This window comes from Fringilla coelebs (assembly GCF_963513975.1).
Source record: "Fringilla coelebs genome assembly, chromosome: 5".
NCBI lineage: Eukaryota > Metazoa > Chordata > Aves > Passeriformes > Fringillidae > Fringilla > Fringilla coelebs.
The window spans coordinates 40,079,836-40,093,220 of NC_140033.1; the positions used below are offsets into that span (position 1 = coordinate 40,079,836).

Consider the following 13,385-nt stretch of genomic DNA (forward strand, 5'->3'; position numbering starts at 1 on the left):
AGTCAACTGCAAAGAACTGGTCTTAAAAATCAAGTTCCTGAAATCATATTTAAACAATTAACAGTTTGTCTTCCAAAACTGCAAGCACCCAGCCATTCTGATTTAGAGTCTGCATGGTTTGTGGAGACTGAGGTATTTCTGAAAGCCAGGACAACTTATGTAGATTATAAGAGCCCTGTATTACTTACCTGCACTTTTAATTTTTTTTTTTCATTTTTAATTTGTTGGTATTGCTGGAAGATGGTAAACAGGGGCAATCCATCTGTATTTGGGCATGAGACAGGGGAGAGGGGGACTGATGTTTTCTTTATTAATGGAAAACTCCAGGACGCTTGTCCTCATTATATGCTTTAGGTCCAGATCGAGTAAGGCAAATATCAGTCAGTGTTCCAAATCAATTATTAAAGTGTCTTCATCATGTTCAAGTTCTTTTCTTCAGCAAGGAGATTGGCATTGATTGTTTTATGATTCGGTCTTGTTAGTCTCTGCGCTGTTAGTCTCTGAAAGGCCATAAATACGCCAGTGCATGTGTGCAGAGGATCTCCATTAGGGCTTGGGCTGGGACCACCCACTCATTTCTCCAGAGCGGACCAGTAGCTGTCATAGAGCACCTATTCATCAGCTACTGACCTGGACTGAATGTAAACTAGTGACCAAGAGGAGAAAGGTGTTTTGTAACCCATTATTAATCCTCAGAGCTGTCAAGTATTTTCATTAAAATTTATTAATAACTTCTTTATCCTTCAAATAAGTCTGCTAGCATGCCATTGTAAACTTACAGGGTTTTGCTTTGTAAAATTGCCAGAGCACATAATTATGCATATATGACTGCAAACCCTGCTGCTAGAAACTGGGAGGTTACCAGTGGCTCTCAGTTCCTGCCTTTGTATGGGTCAATACATGTAACAGTGAGCATGCACACCAAATGCCTCCCTGTCCCAAATCAGTATTTTTCAGCTGTTTTACCAATTGTTTGTATTTTCTTTAAAAGTTATAATTTTATTCCCTTACACCATCTGTTTTATTTAACACTGAGAACATACAGTGGGAAAGGGACAATGACAGGATTACTGTCAAGTAAACTACGCAATGTCTGCATTCTATTGGGTAGTTAAGATGTATATTGGATAATTGAAAAAAAGTTGATAAATACTAAGTTTTAATTGTGAAATAGCCTGATTCTTTCAAGGGGTTGTATTTTACGTTTTTTGACACAAAAAGTAATGTGTATTAAATCTATGCTCAGGTATTGATATTTCAGAAGTAGACTGCATTAAAGAGGACATTTTAGCTGGTGTGATGCAAGGTCCCTCATAATGCCACTCTGCAAGAAAACACTTGGTTTTTTTTAGTCATTTTTGACAAATGTGGATAAATGAAAGTGATAGCCAACGTGAGCAAATGGAACTTTTGCTGATTGTTTTTAATCTGATAACTTTATGTCTTGGTTGATATAATTAAAGCTTTTCCTCCCCTTTATCTGTGGAATGTCCATTTGTGCCTGTAAACAGCACAGTTCTTTTGATGTTATGTATGCTGGCACCTGCCATGATTGTGTATTGTAGGTCTCCTGACTAGCCTGAACTGGAGTGCAGTATGCCATTTGGAAAGTGCCAAAAAGAGTAGAGCAGTCATGTATTTTTGGTGATTTCAGTAAATAAAAATTAATCATGTTTGACAAATGTTTGTGGCCTTCTAGTTCTGTAGGTAGGAGCTACAATTTTGTGACTGTTTTCAATGAACTGTGCTTTGATGTTCTAGAAATAGACGCAGAGTGCAACCGGCTAAAACTAATTATGTTGGTCTGTTAAAAAAGGCAATTATGAAAAATCTGGAGATGTTCATTCTGTCAGTATTAATGGTACATATGCTTAGTGCCTCTCATTTTGAAGCCTCAATGCTAGACTTAGATAAACCATTGTAACTTTTGCCAGACCACAAATGCCAGCCTTAGACTTAAATGGGCAAAATTGAGTGTTCGATTATCACCTCACCCTGCCAGTTGCTTTAATTGATGATTTTTTTCATCTTTTTTTGCTCTTAACTATAGTTACATGCTATTTAAAAAAACTGGGTTTTCTATCTATGCATGTATGTGTGTGTGTGTATATTAATAAAAATGTCTCTACTGCACTAGTAAAAGAGGAAAAACCAGTCTAGGTTATGTGTCATATGGTTTTTTTGTTTTGGGCTTTTTGTTTGTGGGTTTGTTTTTTTTTATAAAGCAGGATGGGCACTGCCATATAAGATAGTGTACTCTATCATGTAATTGCACCATTTGGTTGATAGCCATGTGGATTTGGCTTTAAGGAATATGGGTTTACCAAAGAAAGTTCACTGAATAATAAGACTGAACATTGATTCTGTGAAACTAGAATCCTGTAAATGGTAAGCTTGCTCGTATCTCTGCCAGGAGATCTCTGCTTTCTTGAAATGTGACCTCTGTGTTGGTTTTGGTGGAACCTGGTCTTCATATAGTTCTTGGTGTGCTGTACTACTTCCTTCACTCTATTTTATTGTCTCCAAGACCCCTGAGGGAAATACTGAGAATCTAAAGCAGCTGTAATCATGAACAGACCTCATTATTATTCCTATGTTAACTTGTGGGATAGTGCAGGATGTGTGCCATGTCTGCTTCCAGACCACAAAACTTAAGAAAGCCTATATGGTTGTATCTGTGAATTACACTCAAGGCAACCTGAGAGGTGCAGACCACAATGCCTTTCTTCCATAGGGGTTAAGCTTAACTGTTCTTTATTCTGCAGGCTGCCTATTTTATAGCACAAACCACAGCAGCTGATTTTGTGGGGATAGGGCTAAACAGGTCACAGGTGTCTTACTGAATATGTGATAGTGATTTGTGTTTGAGTATCAGACTAGACTAATCCAATATCACTGTTTTTTCAAGAATAATGGCCGCTAATGGATTTGCTCTGGCCCTTCTATACCATAATGGAACTATAGTGATTTGGTGATTCCAGTGATAAGGAAATCTCTGTCTTAGAAAATGTCAATTCTTTTTACCATCAGTTCTGTTGGTTTTGGTTTTTTTTTCCCCTGACCAATTGTCATACCTTTTACCATTGTCTTTAAAAATTATCATTTCTATTACAGCTGTTTTATGGTTTTCAGAATTGATTTCTGGTAAAATCTGACTTACCACATTAAAATCCCATAAAATTACTTTCCAAATTACACCCTAAAATATTTTCTATTTATGTACTTTCATTTGTGGTAATTTTACCTTTGGCTGTGTATATAGTGTTATTAAGGATACAAGGAAAAGAAATGGAGCTGCATGAGGGGACATTCATAATGGATATTAGGTGAAGGTTTTTCACTGCAAAGATCACTGGGAAGTGGTTACAGCACCCAGCCTGTCAGAGCTCAAGAAGTATCTGGAAAACACGTGGTGACATGGTTTTAGGTAGTCCTGTGAGGAGCAGGGAGTGGGAGTGAATGATATTTATAGGCCCTTTTCCAACATGAGAACTTCTAGGATTCTATGATTTCATGGAACCATAACAAGCTTTCCCTCCTCCACCCCTTACTGCCTTTTTTTTTTTTAAGAGCATGACTAAAGCTCTGTCCTAGTTTCTCTCCGATTTTAGCTTGGGTAAGTGTAATGCTTGTCCAGAAGAGTAGCATGGAGCTGATGCTCACCCCAAAGCCCTTTACAGTATTTTTGCTATATGTTTCTACCACTTCCTTACTTCTTGGACATTGATGAGGTTGGATATATTTCTTCCTTAGTCTGGAGATCTGCACCATAAAGGAGCTGACCACAAAACTTAGTGTAGCACTTAAACATTAGTATTTATTTATGTTAAAACCTAGTGATAATAATGGTTGTTTTTCTGCAGTGCCTGGAATTTGGGAATTTTAACTGTACAGGATTGTCCAGAGTGATACACTGGTAAAATAATTTCACCCCCCCTTTTTTTTTTTTTTTTTTTTTTTTTTAGGGACGCAAGAGTGAGGCAGAGAAGTACTTTATGAAGGCTATTCAGCTGGATCCTACCAAAGGAAACTGCTACATGCATTATGGTATGTTTCAGATAGATAGGATTTCAAAACGTATTCTAGGCTTGCTGTTAATCTCTCCAAGTGATTAAAGATTTGAGAAATTCTACAGGCAAAATATCTTCTTTAAAAGGAAATAAACTAATCTACCATATATTACTTCATTACCATTTTTCCATCATTGTAGAGGGAGAGGTGAAGATTTTCATATTTTGCATAGCTTTCCTCCTATGAGAGGAATTTCGGTATTGCTGCCTCTCTGGGAAGGAACAAAGCTGACTATTGCCATATGTCAAAGTTTCATGGCCTGGAATATTATTGTTAACAGTTTTGGCCTGATTTCACTGATTGTTGGTGGGTGGGCAACCAGAAATTTCACTTCAGTGTGTGTGAGTTCCATATATTGAAGTGTCTTACAGGCCTTACATCTACCTCCTTCCCACCACCTTCTTGGCTTGAAATGACTAAGTATTACAAAAGGTTTTGACAAATTGGCTGTATCTTTCCTTTTAATCCATGCGTGTTGCATAAAGCACACAGTTAATTTGAAGGTATCTTTGTAACTTTGGATTGTTTTTGCTAGATGTGCAAAAAACCACTTCCAGATGTGTTTAGTCTCAGGAAACCATAATTATTTATCTTTATGGACTGATTCTTAATATATTTTAAAGCTGATAATGGACAAATCTTAAAATGCAAGCTATGTTGTGCCAATTGGAACATAGAAAGCAGTAAGATTCATCTTAGTTTAGGAAGAAGGTAGGAACTACAGAGCACACTATATATCTTTGTATATTATTTTCATTTCTCTTCTGGTTCTTACTGGTAAAATAAATAAAAATGAGTGGGTAAGAGGGAAAATCAATCTCACATAATAACCATGTTTTTACTCTGTGATATCTTTGTCTGAATTGCTCATATGTTGTATCTGTTTGGTCCTATGCAGTATGAAATTCTGTATGTTAGATTCCTAGAAACAACCTTTGGACTTAGAACATGTCATTGTATTTAAATTAATGTAACCCAGTGCTGCATTATTTTACATTATGAAACATTGCAGTTCAAAGCCTTCTCTTTATGCCTGTACAAGTAAGGGATATTTGTGCATGTAAACCCCATTATTTCAATTGGATGTGAGTATCATGTATATCTCAAGACAGTGAGTAAAAGTTACAGCTGATGGTTTCTTGAAATCCTACTCAAGCCCCTTCCAGCCTTTGCTACTAAGAAAGCTGTCCTCAATTATTAAGAAATCTTTGCATACAAATTCAGTGATTGGTCTCAACAGTCCATCCCAGCAAATGATGTTAGGATTTCGTGTATTTTGTTATAGGTCTAGAACTTTTTTTTTCTTTTTTGCTCATTACTCATCAACTTGCTTGTCCTTTCCTGCAATATCCCTCTGTCCCATTTTCAAGTATCCTATAAACTAAAAGCATGGTTATTCAAATCATCATTCATGTCTGATATATTGACTTCTTCATTACCAGATTACAATATTAACGTGGTGTATTATTTCCTAATTAAGATTACTCCCTAAAAACATTGGAAAACTTTTCCTTTATTGTGTACCAGGTTCAAAAAGTGGGTTCTATCATTGTGCAGAGGTGATAATCAGCATAAGCGAGGTTCTACTCAGCAGATTAGGAGAGAAGGGTGAAATTCAGTCAGTGTTTGGAATAACAGCATAGTAAAATGGATGCTGAAGGGCAGTAGACACAGGAAGGTTCTCTTTAACAGTCACTAGGTCTTGGAGCATTATACCCAGAGAGCTCTTCTGAATGTGTGTGAAATCTTTTCATAATATAACTTCTGATCGCCTCACTGATTCAGTGATGTTACTCTACATTTATATCCAAGTAGCTATGAGGAAGATATAGTCTACTTCTGCTTGGCTCTTGTGTCTGTGTAGTACAGCTGATCTCAAATCCTTATCACTTTGGGCACACAACTTTATAAAATGTAAACTAAATTATCCTTGCTTTTTCTTTCTTTTCTTCCTTGCTTTATTTCTCTTCTCTTTTCCACCTATTTCTGGAAGAATGAGGTCTATGAACTGTGTTTTACCAGGGGCATTCCAAATAATCTATTGGAATCTCTAGTGAACACTTCAAGCTTTACCTCTCCATCTCATTAATTTGTTCCAGCACCTTGTCACAGGTACATTGTACATCCTGGGGAAATACATCCATATTTTGCATGCATGTTACATGCATATTTTGCATCTTAGAGATTACTTTTTTTCCTCAGCATGAAGATGTTGGATGAGAGAATAAAGTAGTTGGCATCAGTCCTAAAAAACACATACCTCACAAAGCAGCCAAATGAAAAGAATGGTCAGCTGGGACATGACAGGGTGTTGATGGAGTAGCAGGAATAAACGGACTGAAGATTTTCTTCCAAGTGCACATGGATTGCATACACTTAGAATTTGTGCTTCCAGGTTGTGCAGATGTTCTTTTTGCATTCTAACCTTCTGGACTTTTCTTGGAACTTTGAGAAAAACTGTCAATATGCTGTATCTTTTAAGAGGCTTACCTCTGTATTATAATGTGCTTTAATTCAAGCTGTAAGCCGAAGCTATTTTTAGGTACGACTTGGTGCAGGAGGCAGCTTATTTAATCACATGAAAATTTGGAGGGAGTGGAACGGTTTCATGGTTTCTCCTTAAAAGATACCACCACAGCATGTTTCTCTGCTCAAGCTGGTATTATAGTTAGTTTTCTATAGGTACTTGGCTGACTTTGCATTTAAGGGGATTTAAGTTTTAAGCAGTGTTTCCCAGACTCATTATGCTTGAAGATGTCTGAAGGGAAAAATAGTGGAAAAGCTGAAGATATATAAATCCCTGTGGACTGCTGACATGATGCCACTTCATTGGACATAAGGGGAAGTGATGACACTCACCTCTCAGGTCGAAATGCAGACTGCTGCTCATCTGATCACCTTTCTTTTGCCCTTCTTTCCTTTCTACCTCTCATATGCCAGTTATCTGAACATCTGAACTTGGTGCAAAACCAAGTTCAGATGTTCAGATTACATCTTAAAAATACATGGGGGTTGATGAGTGATCTGCTACAAGCTGCTCAGGTACACAGTGTGCAACACCTCATAGATGGAAGAGAGAAAATTCTCATGAATCAGGAAGAAGAAAAAGTGAGAGAGAAAAGAGTGAAGAGGCAACAATACTATTCCCCCCCCCCCCCACAATATACATGTTTTTGAACTAGAAAACTAGAAGAATTTTTTTGGACAGTGTGTTTGCAGGCTTCTGTAAGGTTTGCAGCTTTTAACTGGATATTTTTTATACACTTTTTTTTTAATACACATTTTCTAAAGACTGCCTAATATGAACACTTTTGACTAAAAGAGGTTGAACTTAACATTTATTTATTTTTGAACTTCCATTTTTTTTCTCTGGGAAAGTTTTCTTCAAACTGACATACCCACGTCTACTCAAGATACTGGCAGTCATGCAATACTGGCAGTCATGCATCCCACTCTACTTTGAACATTTAACTCAAATAGACCATTTTGAATCCCGCAAGATCTTGGTAATGTTGTTCATCAACAGATTTATGACATAATTGAAATGGTCTCCATGGACTGTTGAGTCTTCCTGAGCTGCTTGCCTTGATGAAATGAAAGGGATGAATCTAAGTGTCTGTCTGAGAAACCACAAAGAGGTACCTATGAACTAAATAAGTTATAAGAAACTGTCTTCTAAATATTTTAAGAACATAATTGCATCTAAAGAATCAGTACATCAAATTTGTCAAGAAATGTGCCCAACATAGGGATGTTCAGTCAGGTCAGACAAGTGCCCTTAAGGCTCAGAGACTCTGTAGTTTTGGATATGGTATTTGGATGTATGACACAGGAGATAAAGGTCTCTATTCCTGTCTGCACTGAGCCTATCTCAGGAGAAGTTGAAGAAAGATTATGTATAAAATCTGTCAGTGCACAGAGATGAGGTGCATTTCAAACAGTGACATACTTATGTGCTCATCTTATCTTAAAAAAAAAAAAAAACCCACAAAAATTCTTCAGTAAGTAGGATGCAGTGTAATTGAGGAGTTTGAAATTGTTGAAGCTTTCTGTACTAGCTTTTCCTTAAATGAAAAACAGCATAAATCTGCAGTGATGTTTGTTGTGTAAAGAGTTTATCTCCAGAAGTCTTGTTTTATTTATAATTTGCTATTTAAAAACAAAAATAAAATAATAATAATGAAAAACACACCAAGCAAACAACAACAAAACAAGCAAAAAACCCCCCACAAAAAAAACCAAACCAAAACAAAACAAACCCAAACCTAACAAACCCCCAAAAAAACAGTAGAGTTCATTTTACTTGTCTGCTAAAAATCAGTTTTACCACTATGCCTCTTAACTTGCATATAGTAGCCTTTCTCCAAAATGATGAAAATGGTGTGGGGAATAAAACAAAGAGACAAAGAAGGAGTAAGATTTCAAGATAAATGTTTGTAGAGGTTCCTTCTCCCTTATATTTGTAATGGCTTAGCTGGAATAGAAAAGTCTAGAACCCAACAGGATGTTCACATTAACTCCGTTTTATTAATAGCTGTTGATACCTCCTTTTAAAATAGTTTCCTTTGAATAATACATTGTTTCTAATAAGCCTAAATTGTTTAAAGAATCCTTTTTCATTATAAAAATGGATTATTCTCATTGTATTAATTATGCATTCACTTAATTTGGCAGTTCACATCGATCATCTGCCTTTCAAGTGCATTCCCAGTTAGAGATGTAAAACAAAAGAGACTTTCAGATTACATAAAACTGAAGTGTATTAGCTATATCCTCATTGAATGAAGAACAGATTAACATATTCCCAAATATGCTTTTGTTTTTACATTGTTTTTCACTTTTTAATTTGTGATAATTTAGGAGTTATTTTTATGGATTTTCTTACATTATCTGTTTCTTTTTAAGCATGTTTAACTTCTTAACTGCCTTTTTTATTGTTTTTCAATTTCATCATCATCTTTCTAATCACTGTTTCTGCAAAGGGCTCTGAGCCCTTTTTGATGCCTAAATTTTCACCTAAATTTATGAGCACTTTGTATCTATCTTACTTCCAAAGATGGCTGCTTTACCACTCCTATGTCACAGCCTGAAAATGGGTTGGAATTGCCATGGCTTAAGGATCAAAGTATATTTCATTGAAATATGACAGCAGTGAGTTTTCAAGCACCATTTTTTTCAGTCTTTAAGTTTTAGGTTTACATGTATTAGTGAGTGTGAGAATTTTTATATATTTACAGGTGTGACTTCATTTTTTTTTTCTTAGATGTTTCTGCTTAGATTGAGGTTCAGTAAGGTGAAGTGCTGGGTCCTGAACTTCAGTCACCATGACCCTTTGCAGCACTGCAGGCTGGGGGCAGAGTGGCTGGAAAGCTGGGCAGAGGAAAAGGACCTGGGGGTGGAGGTTGTCAGCAGCTGAACATGAGCCAGCCTGTGCCCAGGTGGCCGAGAAGGCCAATGGCATCCTGGCCTGGATCAGCACCAGTGTGGCCAGCAGGAGCTGGGCAGGGATTGTATCCCTGTCCTTGGCACTGGTGAAGCCACACCTTGAGTCCTGTGTGTGGTTCTGAGCCCATCACTGCAAGAAAGGCATTGAGGTGCTGGAGAATGCCCAGAGAAGGGCAACAAGGCTGGGGAGGGGTCTGGAGCACAAGTCCTGTGAGGAGTGGCTGAGGGAGCTGGGGTTGTTTAGCCTGGAGAAAAGGAGGCTCAGGGGAGCCCCTATCACCCCCTCCATCTATCTGAAAGGAGGCTGTATCCAGGTGGGGGTTGGTCTCTTTTCCCAGGCAACCAGTGGCAGAATTAAAGGAAGAGGCCTCAAGCTGAGCCAGAGGAGGTTCAGGTTGGACATCAGGAAGAATTTCTTCACTAAAAAAATAGTTAAGCATTGGAACAGGCTGCCCAGGGAGTTGGTAGAGTCACCATCACTGGTGATGTTCAAGAAAGGACTGGTCATGGCCCTTAGTACTATGTTTAATGAGCATGGTGGTGGTAAGTCAAAGGTTGGACTCAATGATCATTAAGGTCTTTTCCAACCTAAATTATTCTTTGCGCTGTATTTATAGTATTTCCATGTAGTCACATTGTTCTCAGTGCTTGAGATTTGTGCTTTTTGTCTTCATTGAGTGAAGAACAGCCTAGGAAAAATTTATATATTTTCCCCACATATTTAAGCAAAAGCTCCTATGCACAAACCAGTGAACTAATTAAAAATAGAATATCAGTGTTGTATTTATAAGAAAGAGAAACATCAACCATGACCTGCTCATGAAATCTTACTAATTTCTTTAGGAGAGTTTTATGTGGATGGTAGAAATGTCACACTAGTCCACAGGTAGGTCAGTGTTCACTTTTGTCAATGAAATGAATAAAACTTCACAAGCCATAAATCCAGGTGGATGGATTATCCTGTTTCTGACTGACAGGTTAGCTAAATGCAGTATATACCAAATGATAAATAAAAGTGCATGGATCTGCCGCGCTGGGAACCCCAGATACTACATGGTGATTTTGTATTGAGAAATTAAATCCCTTGATGAGGTAGGGTCAAAGTGAACCAGATATAATATGTCCATCACTAAGTCACTTCCCAATGTGTACTCGTGACCCTTTCTGCCAATGACAGAGGCTTTGCCATTTTAAATCTTTGGGAAATCCCATCATTGGCGTACAGTGATTTTGTAGGGAAACTATAAACTAGTTTATGATTCTCAAGTAATACATGTTCACAGAACATACGTGGTCTTTGGAGAAAGGGTGTCTCAGTCTTTAACATACTATGTGCCACCAAATCAGGGTCCTGACTTTGGACTATGTCTTATACCTGCTCCTGCAATATCAGTGAATGTAATTCCAAGAAGACAGGATTCCTACACCTGAAGCAGGAAGACATAACTGTCTTGCAGGAAGACTTCATTAAGCTGCTGACCTTTCTGCTCCCAGAACTCTCTCTACAAACTTTAAGAAAATCTGTAGCTACTACTAAACAACAGTATTTCTTACTTCCAAACTGAGGACAAAAACTGAGCTGTTCAGGACAATCAACCAAATTTAAGTCCTTTTTGTCACTCTAGGCTACTGTTATCACACAACATTAAAAGAAGATTATTACAGACCACTATAATAACTATTTTTTCCAAATACCCTTTAGAGCCAATCACTTAAGTGGAATGCAGTGGAGTATTTCCAAACAAGCTAGGTCACTGACCTGAAATGCTGTGGAATTTCCATGCTTCTGGCTCTTCCCTTGGGTTTAGCCTTAAATCTAATCATTCTGACATCTCTAATACATGGTTGACTCTGCTTCCTCAGCACAATATGCTAGACTGCTCAAAAGATGTGATATAGATAGTGCAAATCAGAGACAGGGTTAGAAATGTGTCTGTATGCTTCTTCCATATTGCCAAAATGTAGCATTTCTGTAGGGACTGAAAAATGAACATGAACAGTGCTGGAGGTTTTGTGGCATGAGCACTTCTGGGGTCTTCTTTGCTAATGGTCATATCTTTTGACCTGTGTGTACTATCTCATGGGGATTTTTGTAGAGATAGCATAAAGCTGCTACAAAAATGCAATGGCGTAGTTATTTTTCAGCCAAATTTTAGATTTTCAAACCTTATACATCACCAGGTGTCTGGGAAATGATATAGAGTTCAGGATCAGTGTTTGTAAATCATGAGATCCTCTGTAGTATATATTTTCATCATTAATCTTTTGGTTTGGTGAGAGTTTCCAGTGATCCAGATGTAGTCACAGGTTTAGTTACCAAGTCCCAAAGGTTTGCTAGTTAATTTTTTCTCTCTTGTCTGTGATTGTGCTCTGAATGACATCCAGTGGTATATTTAGCACAATTGCAACAGATAGGCTTTTCAGACAAAGAAAAGGACTAATAAAAAAAGTATTTTCCAAGCCAGTGCATATAATGACATTGCAGCACTTGCTGATTTGCTTAGTGTTTCATTATATTTTATTTGCATGGAAGAATTTTCTCTATGGGAACTAATTAAAGGGAGAAAGTCTCCAGAAGTCCTTCAGCAAGAAACCAAGAGTACATCCTTCCATTAAGATGGAATGGGATACAAGGAGCAGCAAAAACTGGAATGCTGCTACCATTTAGGTGATTGTGATAAAAGTTGCCTTTCTCCTATCGTATCTTCCATGTTCAGCAAGGAATTGTCTAAACAGACCTGGAGAAGCAGGATATTTAATCAAACATACCCTTGCTTTGGGAGCTGCTCCTTCACAGCCAGTGAATCTGTTTTGAAACTCCTAAAGGAAGCAGTTACATTAGGTCACGTCTGTTGACTTTATGTGGGAGGATGGATTGTAGAAGAATAAGAGATAGTGCTAAAAGCAATTTCACCCCTGAAGAGTTGCAGCTGTACTAATTACCAAGGATTAGGAACAGGCCTGCCCTTAATAGGCATGAGAGTGAGTGTGTTGGAGTCAGTTGGAAGTGCCATGGCCATGAGGAGAATTCACAAAGAAGATATGAAAGTTAACTAAGACAGTAGGACAACAACGACAACTTTGCATCTTGAGACATTGATTTGTCACCTGAAATACTTTGGAAATCAACTTGGAGACAAGATCTCTCCTCATTTCTTCCACTGAATGCAATTTAACCTTTCTGTTTTGAAATCTCTGGTTGCATCAGCTCTGCATTGCCGCAGCAGAGCTGAAGTTGATAGTAACTTCAGTGATGGTTCTGCCACTGAGAGTACAATTCTGCTCTCAAGACATCATCTGCATCAGACAAGATACAATGCATTGAGCCAGCCAGAATCCACTCCCTCTTCTGATTTCTGCTGAAACTTGAAATGCTTTGGAAGCACCAGCAAATATTCAGCTTCCAATCCTCAATGTTGAATGTGCTGAAAGAGCTTCTAGTGAAGTTTATTACAAACAGATTTTACAGTTGAATCTTGGTAGAGCCACTTTTCATGTTGTAGAAGTTAAAAACTCTTTTGAAGAGGATAAGAAGCAGAAGTCTTACTGAGAAATGTATTTTAAAGGAAGCAAATTCTGGTTAGGATGGCATTGGAAGTCTTTTTGTTATTATTTAAAAGGTAGTTTACTCAGTTTTGCTTGGATTACTAAAGCTATCATCCCACAAGTCTGTCATGGCAACCTGAGTAAATGTAGAAACAGCAGCATTCTGAGAACATTCAAGATACTTCTTTTCAAAAGCAACACCAGCAAGATGAGCTATTTTAGAAATCTACTCTGTTCTGGGACAGAGTACCTTTGTATGTTTGCCAGTGAGTAAAAGAGGGAACATTTCAACTAAAAGATTGGTGCAAATTTCACTTTTATCT

At 37.6% G+C, this 13,385-nt stretch overlaps 1 protein-coding gene across 1 annotated transcript in view; it reads left to right on the forward strand.

The window, feature by feature from the left end:
• TMTC2 (transmembrane O-mannosyltransferase targeting cadherins 2) overlaps positions 1–13,385 on the forward strand; it is a 231,576-nt gene that overhangs the window by 185,580 nt on the left and 32,611 nt on the right. The window contains exon 9 of the mRNA XM_084206089.1: positions 3,966–4,047. Within this exon, the coding sequence (XP_084062215.1) occupies positions 3,966–4,047 (82 nt within the window). The remainder of the gene's footprint in view (positions 1–3,965; positions 4,048–13,385) is intronic.